Source organism: Zea mays, chromosome 6, assembly GCF_902167145.1.
Source record: "Zea mays cultivar B73 chromosome 6, Zm-B73-REFERENCE-NAM-5.0, whole genome shotgun sequence".
Classification (NCBI taxonomy): Eukaryota; Viridiplantae; Streptophyta; class Magnoliopsida; order Poales; family Poaceae; genus Zea; species Zea mays.
In genome coordinates, this window is record NC_050101.1 from 150,924,491 (window position 1) to 150,945,570 (window position 21,080).

The 21,080-nt window shown below is 44.2% G+C and overlaps 1 protein-coding gene across 3 annotated transcripts; it reads left to right on the top strand.

Annotated features, from left to right (window-relative positions):
* The first annotated feature begins 703 nt into the window (after window positions 1-703).
* On the top strand, window positions 704-20,389 carry LOC103631489 (cation-chloride cotransporter 1). Of its 3 annotated transcripts, none has more exons than XM_020539527.2 (14): window positions 704-944; window positions 1,127-1,315; window positions 2,078-2,227; window positions 2,394-2,472; window positions 2,881-2,972; window positions 3,317-3,431; window positions 3,663-3,763; window positions 5,439-5,500; window positions 9,984-10,232; window positions 10,307-10,421; window positions 15,758-15,952; window positions 17,953-18,353; window positions 18,605-18,766; window positions 18,839-20,374. In XM_020539527.2, the coding sequence occupies exons 2-14, from the start codon at window positions 1,140-1,142 to the stop codon at window positions 19,936-19,938; spliced, it is 2,997 nt and encodes a 998-aa protein (XP_020395116.1). In that variant the 5' UTR covers window positions 704-944; window positions 1,127-1,139; the 3' UTR covers window positions 19,939-20,374. The 3 variants fall into 3 exon arrangements, 2 of the variants coding, with proteins under 2 accessions (XP_020395116.1, XP_020395115.1); XM_020539526.3 differs by having other exon boundaries at window positions 715-944; window positions 5,385-5,500; window positions 18,839-20,389; XR_004850350.1 differs by lacking the exon at window positions 5,439-5,500 and adding an exon at window positions 5,349-5,438 and having other exon boundaries at window positions 721-944; window positions 18,839-20,323.
* Window positions 20,390-21,080: the final 691 nt, after the last annotated feature.

Consider the following 21,080-nt stretch of genomic DNA (forward strand, 5'->3'; position numbering starts at 1 on the left):
TGCCCGCCACCCCATTGTCATCCTCTCCGCGCCTTCACCCCACCCCGCCACTTCCTCCCCGTGCGACCACCCTTGGTGTCGCCCCCGCCACATGCCGCCGTCACTAGCGCTGCCTCGCCCCACCCTCTTTATCCCCGCGCCACCGCCGTCCCCTCCTGCTCGCCTACATGGTGACACAGAGACGAACGAGGTGTTCACCAAAATCTCCCTCAGCCAGGGCCATGCCCCATCGTTGCTTCTTGTCCGGAGCCCAAGGCCAGGACGTGTCGCCGCTTCTTGTCCGAATCCTTGTAGCAGCAACAAGCATTTGATGTAGGGTAAGCTTTTCCTTTCTAGGTGTAGATGTTATGCTCTCTGTTACTTCCCTCATCACAAATTAAAATTCGTTTTAGTAAATTTATAGATTCATACAATACTTGATGTATATGTTATATATACATATTTAGATGTATCATCATTTATCTGAATATAATAATAATAATAATAATAATAATAATAATAATAATAATAATAATAATAATAATAATAAGAGCTAAAACAAACACTACATCTGCTTCTTGAATATTTATCGTGGGCTAGTTTATTTTTAAATTAAATCACGATAAATAAAAAAATCCTGTTGGTCACCATCACGTTTTTGGGTGTGATTATGCTGTGATTTTGTTTGACAGATCAAACTAGTATTTCTAGAAGGTCAAAACATGCAAACCTCGAGGGGAAGCAAAGCAAACAAGCTAAAACCATCAATTCCCCATTCGCAAGGTACTGGCGCGCAAAATACAGAGAAGTAAAAAAAAAAACGAGTTGAACCTTTACTCCCTCTGACCGTTGCCCACCTTCCGCAGCCGTCGCCACCGCCGTCGCCGGCGTCTCCTCCTCTGCCACCCAGCCCACCCTCCTCCGCCACAGACACACCGCTATCGCTTCCCACATCATCTCTCCAGGTAAGCGGAGCATCCGTAGATCTCTCCCCGCCGCCACATCGTACGCCGGCGCTGCTCCTCCCGCTAGCACACGCCGCTGCGGATCTAGATCCGACGCCGGCTGTGCGGGATTAGGCGGCGTGTGTCGGTGTATGCCTCTGAACTCTGGATCTCACTGGGATCACTTTCGGTGTGTTCGGCAGCGTCCGCCGAGGGATGGAGAACGGTGGAATCGAGGAGGCCGACGACGCACTGCCGGAGCCCGCGCCGCCCAATGGGCGGCGGTACCGGCCAGTCGGGTCGAGCGACCGTGCCGTGATCCAGATGACTTCCATGGAGCCGGGATCCTCGTCTGCCACCATCGATGCCGTCGTGACTCCCCAGCCGCCAAGGTGATGCGTACTTCATTCGCATTTGCAGGTTTCGAGAGCAATTTGTTATGTCACGTGCTAGCAGATCGCAAACGTGCTGAATTCAGAGGTTACTGCTGCGTGGATCACTAGTATAGTTGCTGCAAATTAGTGTGTGCATTGTCTAGGAATTGCATTGTTTTGCACATGGGCTGTTGAAGGGAGCAATTGGAGAGTAGCTGTGGACTGTTGAGCATACTCAATCTATTGGAAGTATCGGAAGTTAAGATTTTAGGTTGACTTCCCTGGATGCTAGGAAACACTGAAACTTCTATTTTGGGCCTTGGGTTGCTTCTTCCTATTTAAATCTGTGGGCATCGGGATCAAGTCTGTGAGACCATGTCTGTCACATCTGTTTTATGGGAGCGCCTGCAGCTGCAATGCTACCATTGTTGAAACCAGTAGAAAACAGATTGTCAAGCAACTATAGGCTTGTTGATGTAGATTTGACTTTTGTGGCTAGACTGTTTGATGCCAGTTTGTGATACTTGAAAGGGAATACGGTTTTGTCCATGTATTGATTTTACTTCTTGTGCGTGGTATGGCTTGCCACATGGCATATACCCTTAACCTTCTTTGCTTTGAACAACTTTGAAGAAATGGCTATCATTGTACATGATCTTTACCTTTTCTTATTTTTTTTGTCCTTTTCTTTTGAAAATCATAAGTACAAGAGAATTTAGTAGAAAACAGGTTGCCGAGGTGCTAGAAGTATGGACTCACACTCTTTTATGTTTGATATAGGAACCTGAAGCCTGATGCTAATCTAACTATTGATCCAAGTATGCGGGAAGGTTCTCCTGATGATCATGTTACATCCAGTGGATCTCAAGGGGATTCAAAGCTAGAACTCTTTGGTTTTGATTCTCTTGTAAATATATTGGGTCTTAAGAGGTAGGGTCAATCATTCTATTTTCTTACTGTTGTTAACTTGACTAAAACTTTATGTTTTTTTTTACCATGAAGCTGAGTTTTACCAGTGTTTAGCATATGCACCCTGAAGATCGTTTGAACTGTTGATTCGACTTCATGACATCATCATCTTATTGAACCTGAGCAGCATGACAGGAGAGCAGGTTCAGGCCCCTTCAAGTCCTAGGGATGGCGAGGATGTTGCAATTACCATTGGCCGGCCCAAGGTTTTCTTCCATTTCAACATTTTCTGACACCTGTTTGAAGATTCCTCACTCTCCTTTTAGAAAAAGATGAAAATTAAGAGTTAGCGACTATATCGATCTTAAAGTTTGTTCGGTGTATGTTTCTGTCTCTCGTGAAGTTTAGGATGAGAAGTTGACTCGTTTCAATACCCTTACATTGTTTTCTGCATGTGAATATTCACTTAATCAGAGATAGCTGGGTTGCTCATTTTAGTTTTGTTTGGAATGTCATTTGGTTCATGCATGTCTGATCTTCTGTGGTTGTTAAGTTTTAACTTCACTCATTCTTGTTGGTTTTAGTGACTAGAAGATTCTATTCCATTTTGACTTATGAAATTGTAGAAGTGATATACTTATATCATTGATGAGTTTACTTTATTTTTTGGACAGCAAAGTGGACCTAAGTTCGGCACCATGATGGGTGTCTTTGTTCCATGCTTGCAGAATATCTTGGGAATCATTTATTATATCCGTTTTACCTGGTAAGGTATTCCATACACTTTTGTTATGATCTCAGTACATCGTTTCTATTTGTTATTTTTCTGAAAATGCTTCACTGGCCATACAGATGCTGCTGCCCTTCTGTTATATTCGAACCAAATAAAAGAATATTGAAGTAAAACTATAGATAGGTATCAGTACATGGAATTTGACTTATTACAGTATTAGTTCCTTTTTTTATCCTCCTGTTTTTTCAAATCAGGTATAAGTGGTGTTTCACTGTGATGCTTGTCAGCTTGTCTCTCTTCAATGCATCATACATTGCCGATAAAAAAATAACAAATACTTCTTAGATAAACTTGACCAACACTTCTTCTTTCTGTAGGATTGTAGGTATGGCAGGTGTATGGCAGTCACTTGTGTTAGTTTCATTTTGTGGTGCATGCACATTTTTAACCTCAATATCATTAAGTGCCATTGCAACGAATGGAGCTATGAAGGTATGTTAAACAGTTGCACAATATTTGACAATTCTTAGGGCTGATTTGTTCACCCCTTTGATTGTCTTCTTTGCTTTTCATACCATTTGTGGAACACAAAGAAAATTTTCTGGGGGATAAATTGAATCTTGATTCAATGCTGGGACGAAGTACTTCGAGATCTCATTGTTCTAGTGTTCAACCAAAACAAACTAACACTGACAAATTGACTTGCATTCTGAATGCCTATAGGGTGGTGGGCCATATTATCTTATAGGCCGTGCACTTGGTCCTGAAGTTGGAGTTAGTATAGGATTATGCTTCTTCCTTGGGAATGCAGTGGCTGGATCCATGTAAGTGTACACCATTACAGCCATTATTTGAGGTTGTTTTTCAATTTTCTGATACAATGCTATTATGATGTTAATGCACCCTTTCTGCACCTGCTGCGTAGGTATCACTGTGAACTCTTCTAGTCAGCATGCGATAAATAGTATGTATCAGTATGTAGTGAGTAAAAGAATATAAAGTAGCAAACTGTTATGCCTCATTTTGTTTCAACATAGAGGGAGGGATGGGAGGGGGGGGGGGGTATGACAGGCTGGTGAACCAACGTAAAAAAGCCAGCCAATCTTTTGGAGATGAAACCCAGCCTGACATGGGAGTAGCAGTAAGTATACTTGAAAATTGGAATACACCCAAAGAATTATCTCTGGATAAGAGCATGTGGAAATCAGGACCCACATCTCCAAACCATGACCAAGTCTATTAATCCGCATGTACTATTTTTACTGCTACTTTAATACCTCTTTTTACCTTTTCTTTATCCTCCTTTTTGGCTTTTGTGGGGTCCCATCTCTATTCTACCCCAAGCTGTTTAGGACTAAAGAGGCTTTATTCTTGTTGTTGTACCTTTGGCCAGTCAACAATTGGAATGCAGGACAGCTCCACCTGTTGGGTATTCTATAAACATCCACGCAAGTCTGAGATTGAACTAGTATTGTTTCTAGATGGAAAAATGATTAGGAAACAATGAGAAGATGCCGTATCCAGCCCATTATGGCCCATAAGAAAGAGCTTTGCCAAACCACCTCCCCTAAGGCTGGTGTACTGTTCGCACTAGGTACTGACATACTGTTAACACCAAGCCAAGAATGAGTTAGTTCGGTTGGAGATTAGATTAGATTGGTTTGAGCTGTTATGTACGCCCTCCATCCCATAATATAGCTGGTTTTAGACTTTCTCAGACAGATTAAGGAGAGCGATAAGGGCTGATTTGGTGACCAGGGATCACGGAGTTCATTTCCCCCTCAATCCCCTCCAATCCTCCCGTGATCCCCTTGTCACCAAATCAGCCCTAAAAGGTCTGTTTTCCCCTTCATTAACCGTCCCACTGCATGGACAAGTGTGCTGCATGTTTGCGAGCGTCTATGCATGGCAGTGGTTCCTTCCAATTTAATTTGCTTGTCGCTAAATAAAAAAGCAAATGTGCATGCCACACATGCATGACAGTGATAAAAGTTTTTTTTAAATGAATGTTGCGAAATTAGTTTTGTGAGCGTGGGAGATAGGTGGAGTATTTTTGACAGTAGACTATTATAGCACCTATATGAATGCCAAAACTAGTTTTAACTATATTCTGGGATGGAAAGAGTATTTCGTTAATTTTAGAGATAGGTTCTTAAAGGTAAAGTCATCTCATCTATATCTAGATGGGGAATGTGTCTGTTTCGGTTGTAAGCAAGAAATAGACCAAGAGTCCCAAACTCCCAATCCCTTTTCTATCCCTACCCTTGTGGGCTTGTGGCATTACCTCTGAGCATCAGCATGGTCCTGCACTCCTGCTTACTTGAGCTCAGGGCCATTTAAAGTGTGTCCATGACCGAAGAGTACATGAATTATGTTTGTTTACACTCACTGGAACTTCAAATATTACAGGTTTTGAATAATTTGCTACTTGTTGGTAGGGTGCAGTCATGCAGGAGTGTCACTCATCTGCGTATTAGAAACTTATATGGCCATTTTCAGGTATGTGCTTGGGGCTGTAGAAACCTTTCTTGACGCTGTTCCTTCTGCTGGACTGTTCCAAAGTAAGTTACACATGGTTTGAATCAGTATGTTTAGTTTGTGAATAGAATTTTCATCTACTTATGTGTATTTCAAGTGTGGTTCGTGTGCTTTAAGTACTTAGGACATATGGAACAATATGTTTAGTTTGTGAATAAAATTTTCATCTACTTACATATATTCACTTAATTGCAGTATATGAGATGGTAATCATGTAATATGTTATTTAGTATTCCCTCATCGCAAAAATATAAAGCATGCATGCAATTTCATTGATCCTTTCTCTTGTTTAGCGTCTTTTACATTCTCTCATAGCATCTGTATTAGATATTCATACGCTATTCTCTCTTCTTTTTAAGACATTAGAACAACAACAACAACAACAACAACAACTTTTAGTCCCAAGCAAGTCGGATAGGTTAGAGTTAAAAACCAAACAAAACCCACAGTCAAGGTTCAAGCACATGGATAGTTGTTTTTCATGCACTCCTATTCAAGGCTAAATCTTTGGGTATAATTTACCTTTTCAAGTCTCCTTTTTATTGCCTTTTTCCTATGTCAACTTCAGTCTTTCTCTTCCTCTCTTTCCATTGCTATCGCACATTAGGATCCCACTATGTGTTGATGCCTCTAGAGGTCTGTGTTGGACATGTCGAAGGCTGGACTCAACACCATCCGATCCTTAAAAAATGGCATCAGACGCAGTTTCACCTCGCCCACCCCCAACCGTGCGCCAGTGGCCACACTCTGCAAGCAATGAACTCTTCCACCAAGTCACGACCGCTGCTAGTCTTCGATGCACGACGTAGGGTGTCTTCGTCCGCATCCCCCTCCTTACCTTAAATTGCGGAAAGGCGACATAGCAATGCGAGCACAAGATGATCGGAGGCAGCCCGTGAATCCCCTCGGCGTCCTTCATCTCTACATAAAACGAAGAATCCCACCAATTCCCCCATTTGTTCTTCGCGCACAACACAAGTTCCACAACCTCATCCGAAGTCTTCCCTGTCCTCGGAGTAAACGCGCACGTGCCAAATTGTGCAATCTTGCAACCGATGATTTTCTTCTGCCAATGAAGGCAATAATTCTTCGCGAAGACATCCACCAACGACTCACCCCTATACGTAGCCTCCACCCAAATAAACTTCGACAACGCCACCATGTCATTCGTCGTGAGCTGGCGTGAGCCAAGACTTCAGTCACAAAGTGGTGCACAAGTAGTCAAAGACCGGCTGTGAAAAAATGCCTCGATGACCACCAGCTCTCCCTCCGGTTCAGGGACCTCTTCGGCCCCCGGAGCACGACCCACGCCGCCTCCAAAACAACCCAAACGTTGCATCTCATGCACACGCCCTGAGGAGATCTGCGACATCCCGAACTCCACCGTATGTTCCGACAGCAACTCCGCGATCGATGCCGGATCGCTAACCGTCTTCTCCGATGACAGCGCGCTCGATGAGCGGTCGCGACGGACGATGACAAAGAAGAAGACGGCATAACATACCATCTACGACGGCGAGCAGTTTGCTTCACCCGAGCCAGATCACCGGCGGCGAGCGATTTCGCGATACAGTCGACGCTGGAGAATGTGTGGCGGCGCCGGCAGTGGTGTGTGAAAATAGCCCAGCAGACGCGAGAAACCCCTCACCACAGGCGGCGTCGATTTTTATAGCCCGCGAAAGTGTCTCGAGAAACCAAAAGTTGCATAGTAAAACATCACACATCCCAATAGTCACATTATGAACCCCCCTCGGGAGGGACCACTTCAAGCTGTGATCGAGGGCAACGTTCGACCATCTCTCGAAAAAGACTTCGGAACCAACTCACCAAGTTGAACTGGTCCTCGGGGGGCTAGTGTTGGAGCGAAGGCCGAGTGTCCCCTCGATCAGCTTGATCTAGCTACGATTGAACAAGTTTTGGTGCAAGTACAAGCTACAAAGGGTACTTCAACTCGCACCCACCTCGAGGTCTTCGACCGCGGCCTTCAGAGGCATACCATACTTCAGAAGGCCACGGTAGCCAAGGGGGGATTGCGACAGCCCCATGTACATGTCCCGAAGGCTCGAACCCCTTCTAGGATAGCGAAGTCCAAGTCTCCATGAAGGCAGAGGGGCATGACTTTGCAGGCTCAAGGGCGCAACTTGCAAAGCGAAGGTCGTGCCTGTTCTCAGTGGGGCCCAGGCTTCGCCTCGTCATCATCCGTGCCCATCTGTAAGCCCCTTCACGGGGTAGATTTAATAGTATAATGACCTCGTTGAGGGGAATATTCTGGGAATGTAGCAGGTAACCGGGGGTATAACGGTACTTGGGGCCCACCTACCCGTCCGGCTACCTATAAATAGCCCCGCACTATACACGGATGGGACACACATAACAAGACACTACATTTTCTTACCTACTGTTTTGTTGTGCACCTGAGCTCTCCTATTCTCGAGTGTTCAGGCCACCTGTCCACATGTCAGCGGGTCCCAACAGATAGTCCTTTCCTTGAAGACTTCTGTCTTCTCCCATTTTAGTTTTTACCACTTTGTTCTCGCAACCTTGGCTTGTTTATTCCCACGGGCACACACCTGAAAACGAAAGACCGTCATCACAAGCTTATGTTGAGAGACAACACACTCTCTAGGTACCACCTTACAATCCAAGCATGCTCGATTATCCTCTCTTCTTGTCAGGGCAAAGTCAATATGACTAAAGTGCTTGCTACTACTATAGGTCACTAAATGGGAGTCTCTCCTAAAGAAAGCGCTGGCTATCAAGAAAAAAATAGGTCAAAAGCTACCGCAAAGTCTAAGACTTCCTCTCCCTCCTGATTCCTACTACCATACCCAAAACCGCCATGAACCGTCTCAAAACATGCACTTGTTGTACTACGTAAGATACTAAGGTTTCCTCTTACGAAAAACTTCTCACTAATAGGTATAGCTCTAACCATGCCATCTAAGTCTTTCCAGAAAAGTATCTTAGCACTGTCATCGTAGCCTACTTAGGGGCATACACCTAATTACATTCAAGACCAAAGTAAAACCCACGACAACCTTGACTAAGATAATCATCTCGCCTTTTCACATCCACCACAACGTTCTTGAGACTTATAAATAAAAACTCCCATACCCAAAACCTCCATGAACCGTCTCGAAACCTGCACTTGTTGTACTACGTAAGATACCGAGGTTTCCTCTTATGAAAAACTTCTCACTAATAGGTATAACTTTAACTATGCCATCTAAGTCTTTCTAGAAAAGTATCTTAGCACCCTCATTGTAGCCTACTTAGGGGCATACACCTAATTACATTCAAGACCAAAGTAAAACCCACGACAACCTTGACTAAGATAATCATCTCGCCTTTTCACATCCACCACAACGTTCTTGAGACTTATAAATAAAAACTCCTACTCTATTTCTATTTGCAGTTGTCCCTGTGTACCAAAGTTTGAAGCCGGTATTGTTCATCTCCTTCGTTATCTGACTCTTCCATTTAGTCTCTTAGACACAACATATTTATATGCCTCCTAGTCGTTGTCTCAACTAATTTTCTTAACTTATGTGTAAGCGACCCTACATCTCAACTATCTAAACAAATCCTAGTTGGTTCGACTAGCTTTCTTACCCTTCGCACCCATCGGTGATGTGAAGACCCTTACATTTTTCACTACACCCAAACACCGATGTAGCACGCTAATAAGCCACTAGGGAAGTAGCGACCCTATCCTTGCTTATTTGACACCATGCTCAGATCGCGACACAACACGTCACCAAGGGGGCGTTGACCTAGCCCCTGCTCATTTAACACCATACCCGGGTTCTGATATGGCGTGTCGTTAAGAGGGTTACACCCCCAATGATTTTTGGTGTCTTATCTACATTAAAATGGCTAGTTTTTTAGCGAAAGGGCCTCTAGCGTAATGGTTAAGGCTTCCAAGTAGCACCTCCAGGTCCTGGGTTCGATCCCTCTTGAGGGCGAATTCCAGGCTTGGTTAAAAAAATCCCCTCGCTGTGCCTCGTCCGCTCTTTGGGATCGATATCCTGCGCGCCACCCTCCGGCTGGGCTGTTGCAGAGTGGGTAGTTGATCGGCCCGTTAGTGATGGTGGGCCAGGGTTCGGGGGTTTTCTCGGCCGGGACCATGTTTCGGTCTCTTCTTAATATAATACCGGGAGGCCGGTCTTTCCCTCCCCAGCAGAGTATTTTTTAGAATGGCTAGGTTTAACGCTGGCTCGCCAAGTCTATCACAACCCTCCTTTATCAAAGCTTGAGATCTGCTATGGTGAGGCAACAAAGGTGTAGTTCTTTTAAGACATTAGCTCACGGACGTAATGTTCATTTCCTGATGTCATGCAACAGTGTGAAAAGTTAGCTAGTTTGTTTGATGGAACTAAATAAAAGAAGTGACGAAAGCTATATTAATTGCTTTACATAACTTCTAATTCTGATTTTTGTTAGGACTAGCTTGTACCTGTTTCTGATTTTTGTGTGGACTAATCTTATACCTGTTTCGAAACGCAGAGAGTGTAACAGTTGTCAACAATACATTAGTGAATGGTACAGAAACTACTGGCACGTCAACTATATCTACACCCAGCTTGCATGATCTTCAAGTGTATGGTGTTATTGTGACTATACTGCTGTGTTTTATTGTGTTTGGTGGTGTCAAAATCATCAACAAGGTTGCACCTGCTTTCTTAATACCAGTCCTGTTCTCTTTGCTGTGCATTTATCTTGGTGTCTTCATTGCACCAAGGCATAATGCTCCAAGTAGGTACCCTCATTTTTTTTACTTTTTGATTATGTTTTCATCTCCATGTGCTGAATTTTACTGTTGAATGTAGGGGGGATCACTGGGTTGAGTATAACCACATTGAAAGACAATTGGGGTGAAGACTATCAACGTACAAACAATGCTGGCGTTCCTGATCCAAGTGGATCAATATATTGGGATTTCAAGTAAGTTTTTCCTATGTCAAAATTGAAGAATCCTCTACATCCATAAAAATATATGCAAGTAACTTCAACATGCTCTCCTAGAGTTTGATATCATTCTCTTCAATGTTGTTTTAAGACAGAGGCGAACATTTGGAACCAACATGATTGAATTCCTGAGTTGTGTTAGACTCTTAGACTTCGTAATCATGTCTAGCTTGGGAGCAAGAATGTGCCTTTGCTCGAGAGAGGAAGCGGCCTATTGCTCTAGCTTGGGAGCAAGAATGTGTCGTTGTTAATGCTCTTGCTTGCCAGCTTGCGGAGGCCGAGCAACAGCTCGGGGGTGCTGCGATCGTTGACCCCGTCCTCGAGTACGATGATGTTGGTGTCCCCTAGGCATGATATCATCGCTAACCTCCATGCTCAGGCGACTGGTGTGTCAAAATCATTCAGTTTTGGTTCCCGTCATTGACCTGACCTCCTTTGCCTATGCTCGTTGGCATGACCTGGTCCTCACTCTGTAGCGCTACGCCCCTCGATGATCATGTCATCACTGACATTGTATGCTTGACGGTCCCGTCTTGGCACTAAATGGACAAAGTCGCCCTCTCTTGGATCCTTGGCACTGTCACCGTCGAGCTGTTGGAGATCGTTCGCTAGCTTGACGACATTGCTCGCTAGGCCTAGGTTGTCATTGAGGACCAGTTCCTTGGCAACTGTGAGGCCCATGCCCTCCGCCTTGACATCGCCCCCCATAATTTCGTCCAAGGGAACTCTCCATCAATGAGTACTGCCGCCAGATGAAGGCCATGGCAGACACCCCATGTGACAACCCCCTTTGGATTGTATCCTTGTCCTTCTTCGAGGCCTCAACAAGTGTTACGTTCACCTATGGACTTGGATCACGTGGTCCGTGCCATTTCCCTCCTTCCACACGGTCTGCAATGACCTCATCCTTGAGAAGGTCACCAAGGGGGTCTAGGTACACTTAGCTTCAACTCTGGTAGCCAGCCCCAACGCACTGCTACTTCCACTACAGTACTCGGGGGTCCGCCCCACGCTTGCCTGCACCATTGGTGTCGAGAGTCCCTAGTCCTCGTACTAGCTTTGGTGGTGGTAGCCACCACCGACTGTAGGATGGCCGGCGACTCGAGGTGGTGGTAGCAGTAAGGGTGACGCTTCGTGGCTGTCACTCTACAACCCGTGGACTAGCTGCATCTCCATGTGGCTTGGCCCACCCACGGGTGGTTCATCGACACATCCGCCGACACTCCTCGCTATATCCGACTTCAACAGCTTTGAGTGTCCCCTTGGATCATTTGCACGACTTCTTCGGCACCACACCAGTCTCCACTACTTCCTCTACCGCCTCACCTGGTTCAGTCGTGGATTGGTGGGTGGGATCAACAGTCGCTTGCAAACTCGTTTAGCACGATGAGGCTGACTCCTCCTACAGTCACTGATTGGGTAGTTGACTCCCTGTCTCCTACCAAAAAAACTCGGTCTGCAGGGTAAGACAACCTTTGGGCATTGTATGAAGAAGACCTTCTCACAGGTTGAGAAAACCCTCGAATCCATGTCCCACCCATATATAGTGGCACCGTAGCCCATGTGAGAATGATCACGACCGGGGCTAGGCCTTAGGCTTGTGCTTTGGTGTGGGACAGACGAGAGGATTTTTTTAACCCCAGCTTGAAATTCGCTCCCACGGGGAGTCGAACTCAGGACCTGAGTGCTAATCAGACCACCTAACCAACTCAGCTAGAGGTCCTTTCGCTCGTGCCTTCTACCACACCATTCCAACCGCTGGTATACTCTCCTCATTCCATCCTCCCACCCGTCCCACCCTTCTATCATTGTTGGCAATGGTAACTTTCTTCCAGACACCTCAGTAGGCTATTCGGTCTTTCTTGGTTCCATCCGCCTTAAGAACATTTTTGTTGTCCCCAACATCATCTAGAATCTTTTATCGTCAGTTTACTACTGACAATTCTTGTTCTATGGAGTCTGACCATTTTCGCTTGTCCATGAAGGATCTTTTCACATGGAGTCTACTCGCTCAATGTGATAGCTTCGGGTCCTGTACACTCCGCGACTTCCTTCTTCCATTGCTTCTGTTACTTCATCATCTTGGTCCACACATGCACTGTCTACTAAGCTCCCTCCAACACTTGGTATCGTCGACTCAGTCATCCTAGTCCTGACGTGTTGGCCAAGTTGTCTAGTAGTTCAATCATCTATTGTACTAGGGGCACTCATGTGCATCTATGCCATGCCTGTCAGCTAGGTCGTCATGTTAGACTACCCTTCCCTAGCTCCTCTCAGGCTATGCATGTTTTTTGATCTCATTTAATGTGATTTGTGGACCTCTCCTTTTGTTAGTGTTCTAGGATATAAGTATTACTTGGTGGTTCTTGATGATTGCTCTCATTACTCGTAGACTTTTCCTTTGGGCTTGAAGTCTGATACACTTACCACTCTCTCACTTATTTGCTTGGTTTCCACTAAGTTTGGTCACACTATTAAGGCCGTTCAATGTGACAATGAGAGAGTTTGATAACTCTTCCTGTGCCTTCTTCATTTCCCATAGTGTTCAGCTAGAGTTGTTTTGTTCGTACACCTCTCCCCAGAATGACAAGGTTGAGTGTATGATTCGCACCACTAACAACATTATGTGCTCCTTGCTCTTTCAAACCTCCATCCCTGCTCGCTATTGGGTTGAGAGTCTTCACAGCGCCACCTACTTAATCGCCTTCCCACCAACGCGATCAGTGCTCCCACCCCCACTTCGCCTTGTTTGGCACCATTTCTACCTACGAACACTTTTGTGTCTTTGGATGTGTCTGCTATCCTAACCTTTCCTCCACAACTCTTAAGCTTGCGCCTTGCTCAACCTGCTATCTCTTTCTTGGCTACTCTCCTGATCACAAGGGTTATTGGTGTCTTGATCTTTCCATCCACCGTTTGTTGATCTTTTGACACGTCGTCTTTGATGAGCCTAACTTCCCTATGACCTCGAAGTCCTCGGTTGTGTCATGTGCGGCCCGACATCCTCTACCGCGCCATGTGCGGCCCTGGCGTCCCTAGCTTCCCCCCATGTGTGCTCACCGTCTCAGGCTGAGCCACATGTGCCAAAACCTACCTTGACTTGCTTCGCTGACCTATGCATGTTTACTAACATCGTGCATGGGAGGGTGCACCGACCCGCTCTCAGGTTGAGCTTTCGGTGTACCACCCTCTTCCTCATCGCGATCCCTGCCACGTCTACCTAAGGGTGATTCAACAGGTTGCTAAGGTTCTTCGACCTATTGACTGCCTCGTGCTTTCCTCAACCTCCTCACCGCCAGTCTCCCCTATAGCATCTTCTATCCATCGTGCCCTCGCGATCATCACTGACACCGTGCTATAGAGGAAGAGTACGATGCTCTGCTTATAAGAGGGTGACTGCCAAGTGGGTCTGAACTTATAAGAGGATGTCTGATGGCTCTTTGGATAGGTACAAGGCTTGGTGGATTCTTCCGGGTTTCACTCAGCGTCCCAATGTCGACTATGACGAGACTTTCAGTCCTGTAGTGAAGTTAGCTACTATCCACACAGTTCTTTCAGTGGCCCTCTCACCATCTTGGCCAATCCATCAGTTGGACGCCAATAATGCATTTCTCCATGGCACCTTGATTGAGACTGTATTGCAGCTAGTCGGCCGAGTTCGTGGACTTAGCTGATCCGAACATGGTATGATAATGGAACAAGTCGTTGTATGATTTGAAGCAGGCACCCTGTTTTTGGTATAGTCAGTTTGCTTCCTTCTTGACATCGTTGAGTTTTGCCAAGGCTAAGTCGAACACCTCGCTGTTTATTTATCGGAGCGGCAATGACACTGCGTATCTCCTCCTGTATGTTGACGACATCGTTCTCATAGCCTCTAGTTGTCCCTCTTGTGGCACACTATTTCAACATTGCATCAATAGTTTGTTATGAAGGATCTGGGCCAACTTCACCTTTTCTGGGGTGGCATTACAGTTGCGCACCGCCCCCATGTTTTGTTCTCGACAGTATACTCTGGACATACTTGAGTATGCTGGTATGGTGGACTTCTTAAGCCGTGTGCTACTCCAATGGACACTCAGGCGAAGGTGTCCTCAAGCGATGGTGCTCTAGTCAGTGACCCCACTGCCTATCGTAGCCTATATATATGTTCCCCTATCTTCAGTCAATAGAGTATTGAAACTATTTCTTTCTAATAAGCTGGACCAAATATGTCACCCACCCCTGGTTTACTGCCTATGCAGAGTGATTCCTTTGTTATTCAATCATCTTATGCACACCTCTGTGCCTTTGTGCCATTGTCCTGTCGCATAGCCTGGTTTTGGATGCACTGTCACTGTGGATACAGTACTGTGCCATCATGGTGCCAAATGTGAATGTGGTTGGGTTGGAACAATGTTTTGTTTGTAATGAAGAAAATAGCCATCTTGAGTGCAGAAAATATCCCATATCAGGTGATTCCCTGCAATGGTGTACAAATGGCGCGAAAGAGCCTCTAGCCTATTGGTTAAAGGTTTACGAATAGCACCTCCAAGTCCCGGGTTTGATTCCCCTCGGGGGTGGATTTTCGGGGTTGGTTAAAAAAAATCCCCTTGCTATGCCCCATCTGCTCTCGGGTTACGATGTCCTGTGTGTCACCCTTTGGTTGGGTCGTTGCAGAGTGGACGGTTACGTCGGCCTGTTAGTGATAATGGTCAGGGTTCGGGGATTTTCTCGGCCGGGACCATTGTTTTGGTCTCTTCTTAGCATAATACCAGGATATGGCGGTCATTCCCTCCCCGGCCGAGTTTTTTTAGGTGTATAAATGGCTAGGACATGTGTTTTTCTCACAAAACTTTTTTATTTCCTTTAGAAACATCTGTTGCAATGTGGGTATGCAAACTTGTTAGACTCCAACAAGTTCATGAAGTTCTGAATTATCTCTGTAATTGATGCAATCATTTGAGATCGCCAAAATCTTTATGATTTATCACATGGTAAATACATGCTGATCTGGTTTGTCCTGTTCCTGGTAACCACAGGGCCTGGCACTTATTGTCAGAATTACAAAAATTAATATGTTAAACAGAATGGCAGGATGGTTTATTACCAGAAAAAAGCTCACCCTGTTCATGTCCACTTGTTTAGTGAATTCCATCAGCCCTATATTCAAAGCCTGTTGGAACTAGATGATTAACTGCGACAAGGTTTAGAGATTTCCAAGCTATTAGGGGCATTACCTTTTTGCTGCATTTTTAAATGCACGGCAGTTTGCACATTGCCTTATGTATGTGAAACTTTATTGTGCTAACATTTTTTTTGTATCAATCTTTCAGTGCTCTGGTAGGTCTCTTTTTCCCAGCGGTCACTGGAATTATGGCTGGCTCAAACCGATCTGCCTCACTGAAAGATACACAGCGTTCAATACCAATCGGCACATTATATGCAACTCTTACAACAACTGCCATGTATCTATTCTCTGTGCTTCTATTTGGAGCCTTGGCTACACGGGAGGAGCTTCTAACTGATAGGTATCTGCTTTTTAGTACTGCATACACGTTCTTGTGTCAATTGCTGATAATTTTTTTAATGGCACAATAAATCTGGCTTTATAGGGCTGCCCTTTCAAATGGAGAGCTAAAGTTTAGCACATGGGTAGTGTTTGGAAGCAAGTGCTAAATTATATAGAAAGACATTCGTACTTCTAATTAATGCAGTGTAGGGAGAGAGTGGGCTGAGGAGATTAGAAGATGTCTTTTCCTCACCCTGTACCACTTTTAGCTCATTTTAGCACACATGGAATGGAAAAGCTAAACTGCCAATGAGTGCTAAAGTTTAGCACTTCACTTTTAGCGCTCCTGTTTGGATCTACACGTGCTAAATTTTAACTAAAAGTGTAGTGCTAAACTTTAGTACCATGGATCCAAACAGTCCCATAGTTCATGACACCATTAGAGCATATGTGCTAGTTCTTTCATCAAGTTCAAGATAACATGATTTTATGGCTAAAGGCCAACATGATTTCATGGCCATAGGCATAATTATTGTCACGTTGTTTTTAAGCTTCCTAATAGTAGATGAAATGATTGATGCTCTTACTTGCATCCATCGCATGCTTCTGGCTATTTATGAAGTGGACACCAACATTTTTTTGTTAGCGAATTGTTGGTTACTGTTATATAGATTCTTGTTAGGATATATGCACCATCAATGATTTCAAATCGCCTGGTCGAGTTGGTCCTAGTCGGTCCCTGGTCGTCCTAGACCTTTTAGATTAGTAGTTATACTTATATAGGATGTATATATATAAATATACCTATATACATTATATAAATTAGAACAAACAACTAGGATAAACAAAATAACATATATTGCTTTATTGTGATTTGTGACTTACCTGAACCTGACATCCCATAAAGGCATAATCTCCAATTCTTCATCTCTCCACCATCCACTAGTTCGGCACTAGGCACTAGCAGAAATACAGAGAAGGGGATAAGGGGGGTGCAGGAGGAACCTTGAGATGACGAGCTCATCTCGTCAATGGTGTTGGTCTGCTAGAGAGTGACACGCCTGTAGTCTGTCACAGTCGTCGCCGGTGCTCTGTCACAGGTCACAGCCGCCGCCAGTGCTGGTCTTCTGGACTGCAGCTGGACAGTAGCCGAGAAGGCAGAGGCGCCGGTGGAGCAGGCCAGCAGGGGGCGAAGGTGAGCAGCCGCCGGCGACCAGGTCTGAAGGCTGGAGGTTGGGCAAGAGAGGAGGTGTACGCTGGTTTTGGCGGCTGGGTTTTGGAAGAGGAGAGGAGAGGCCAGACTAGATGATACTGTAAATGGCCTGAAAATGGCCCAATACCAACACCCTAGCTAGGCGACCAGGAAAACACTAAGCGGACGATTAGTCGCCCTAATCGGCGATTAGTCGGACGACTAGGACGACCAGCCCACTAGTCGAGTCGTTTGCCTAATCGAACCCAAACAGGCGACCAGCCCGTCGCGATTAGTCGGACGACTTGAAATCACTGTGTTCCATACATTTACAATCAGAATGCTCTATGATTACCATTGTGCATCTGGAGCTACTGTAAATAAATGTCAGCAGATGGTCTGTTGCTAATCTACTTTAAAAGATCGATGTTCATATTATTGTGGTAGTAGTAGTCTTAATGGCTAACAATAGTGTGTTTTTTGACCTGTAAACTGTGGGGGAGGCCCCTACAGTGGTATATATTTATTTATATATATAAAAAAGGAAGCAAAAAAGGGGTCAACAGCCAAGAGGGGTCTGTACAGGTAGAGAAACAACAAACTAAAAAAGAGCTACCAAAGAAAGAAGAACAATACTCTGTGTTGTTTCGTATAACCTTAACTAAGTCTTTGATTTATTCTTACCTTATCGGTTATTGTCTTAGCACAACATTCTAACAGGAGTAACAGCACTACTGTAGTCTCTAGTTGCTTATTTTTTATGTAGTCCCAAAAGGCTGTCTTCCTGCTTGGGGGGTTATCTCATAAATATCCTTAACCACTTGCAGGCTCCTTACTGCTACGGTGGCTTGGCCTGCTCCTGCAGTGATTTACATTGGTATTATTCTGTCCACCTTAGGTGCAGCACTGCAGAGTTTGACTGGGGCTCCAAGGTTGCTTGCAGCAATTGCTAATGATGACATTCTTCCTGTTCTTAATTACTTCAAAGTTTCTGAGGGATCTGAGCCGCATGCGGCCACTTTATTCACGGCCTTCATCTGTATTTGCTGTGTTGTTATTGGAAACTTGGATTTGATTACACCCACGATCACAATGTTTTTCCTTCTGTGCTATGCTGGCGTGAACCTGTCATGCTTTCTGCTTGATCTCCTTGATGCTCCTAGTTGGCGCCCCAGATGGAAATTTCACCATTGGAGCCTTTCACTTGTTGGGGCATTGTTCTGTGTTGGTATGGTTCTTAATACTTTTACCATTTTATTTTGTTTTATCACAATCTTCAGCATGAACAGTTGATACTTGAGTTAGGTCCTTGGTTTGAGACTTTGTCCACTTCTATTATTTTTAATCTAACCACCTTCTCTTCACCTACAATACTCAATTATTATTTATCATGTTTTACAATAGCAAATATCTAACTGAAACAGCCATGAAAGCATTTATAATTATAAGTGTTGACATGAATCTTTGTATCAATTTCAGTGATTATGTTTCTGATCTCCTGGTCTTTCACTGTTGTCTCCCTTGCCCTTGCAAGCCTCATCTATTACTATGTGAGCATAAAAGGGAAGGCTGGAGACTGGGGAGATGGGTTCAAAAGTGCATACTTTCAATTGGCACTCCGAAGTCTCAGATCACTCGGAGGTGCGGCTGACTATCTGCTTTGCAATTACTTAATCATACTTAACAATTTTGTAACTTTGGTCCTTTCTGCAGCAAACCAAGTCCATCCTAAGAATTGGTACCCCATTCCTCTGATATTCTGCCGTCCATGGGGCAAACTGCCGGAAAATGTTCCTTGTCATCCAAAACTTGCAGACTTTGCTAATTGTATGAAGAAGAAAGGCCGTGGTATGTCCATTTTTGTCTCTATAATTGATGGTGATTATCATGAACTAGCTGAGGATGCAAAGACTGCCTGCCGCCAATTGGATGCTTACATTGACTACAAGCGCTGTGAGGGTGTTGCGGAGATCATTGTAGCTCCTACTATGTCTGACGGCTTCCGCAGCATCGTGCAGACAATGGGCCTAGGAAACTTGAAGCCAAACATTGTTGTGATGCGGTACCCTGAGATCTGGAGGCGTGAGAATTTGACACAGATACCGTCAACATTTGTCAGCATAATAAATGATTGCATTATTGCTAACAAGGCAGTAGTCATTGTGAAGGGACTCGATGAGTGGCCTAATGAGTACCAGCGTCAGTATGGGACTATTGACCTCTACTGGATTGTAAGGGATGGAGGATTGATGCTTCTTCTGTCCCAACTCCTGCTGACAAAGGAGAGCTTTGAGAGCTGTAAGATCCAAGTCTTCTGCATATCTGAAGAGGATACCGACGCAGAGGAGCTGAAAGCTGATGTCAAAAAGTTCTTGTATGATCTTAGGATGCAAGCTGAGGTCATTGTTGTCACTATGAAATCATGGGAGTCACACATGGAGAGCAGCAGTAGCGGTGTTCAGCAGGATAACTCCCATGAGGCTTACACAAGTGCACAGCAAAGGATCGAAACATACCTTGACGAGATGAAGGAAACTGCTCAAAGAGAAAGGCAGCCACTAAAGGAGAATGGGAGGCAAGTTGTTGTGAATGAACAGAAGGTTGATAAATTCCTTTACACAATGTTGAAATTGAACTCCACGATACTCAGGTACTCCAGAATGGCAGCTGTAGTTCTTGTGAGCCTTCCACCACCACCACTAAATCATCCTGCATATTTCTACATGGAGTACATGGATTTGCTTGTAGAGAATGTCCCACGCATGTTAATAGTTAGGGGATATACGAGAGATGTTGTCACATTTTTCACATGATTATACATATAATATAAACTTCCCACCTGGAGACTCTAGTGTCGTCTGGCTGTTGTACTATCTTAGCAGAGACTGGTTACACAAGATTCAAGCGTGGATTCTGCCATCGAAATGACAAGCCCTCACCTTGAAGGCAACCATGATGAGATGTCAAATGTCAAGGGCTCTTGTTCGGGCTTATTGGGTTCGTGAACTACTGAACTGCAGTGTCTTCATTCTTTTCTGGATTTTAAAGATCCACATAGCGAGCTTTGATTCTTACAGATTTTGTAGTCATCATATGTAAACACTTACCATCTAGTAAGCATACTTACATGCTGCCCCAATGACAGAATGCGATCCTTACCTTCTCACAAACATTTATATATGTATTTTCTTTGCATCACTTAAGTCCATCTAAAACTTATGGACCTGTGGAGATGAGCAGAGAGCCAGAGATGCGAATTTTGAATGGCTACCCCCAACAAATGAATTTTGGTTGTGCTCTGTCGCAAATTCTTGGTTTTCATACATTGCTCGATGAGGGGTGCTACTTTACCCGGTTACTTTCTGGATAATTGAACCATATTTCTCTCTACTAAAACGTGTAGGGTTGAGCTTGAGCTAAAGATTTTAACCTAATTTTTTTTTCTGACTCAACCTAATATTTGATCAGGTCTACCTACGAGTAACGAACAGAGGTATAATAAAATTTAGCTTTAGACGTGAGGGCTATAGTGAAATTGACTTTTAGGTAATATTTGAGAGGATTCGTTGCACTTTCAGCTTCATGCTATGCTAGGAATAAGAGTTAGTAAAGTTTTTTTTTCCCTAGTTTTATCAGGTTAAAATTCATTCTGGGCGTTTTCTTGTTTCATCGATTTCTATTTTATTTTAATTTTTTTATATTTTTTATCTTTTATTTTATTTTGGCCTCAATTTCTAGTTTATTTTAGTTTTAATTATTTATTGGATTGTATTTATTTTGGGGAAACAAGACAACCAGACTGAAGGAACCTGTATTTGTCTCCGTGTTAAGGTCTTATCTGTTTCAGCTTTTATCTTGCTATTGCCAGTTAAAACCCAGAATCTAAAAAAACGGCGTTTAAATAACTAGAAATATGGCTTTAAAAAATAAAAGCTAAAAAACAGTCTGATAAGCT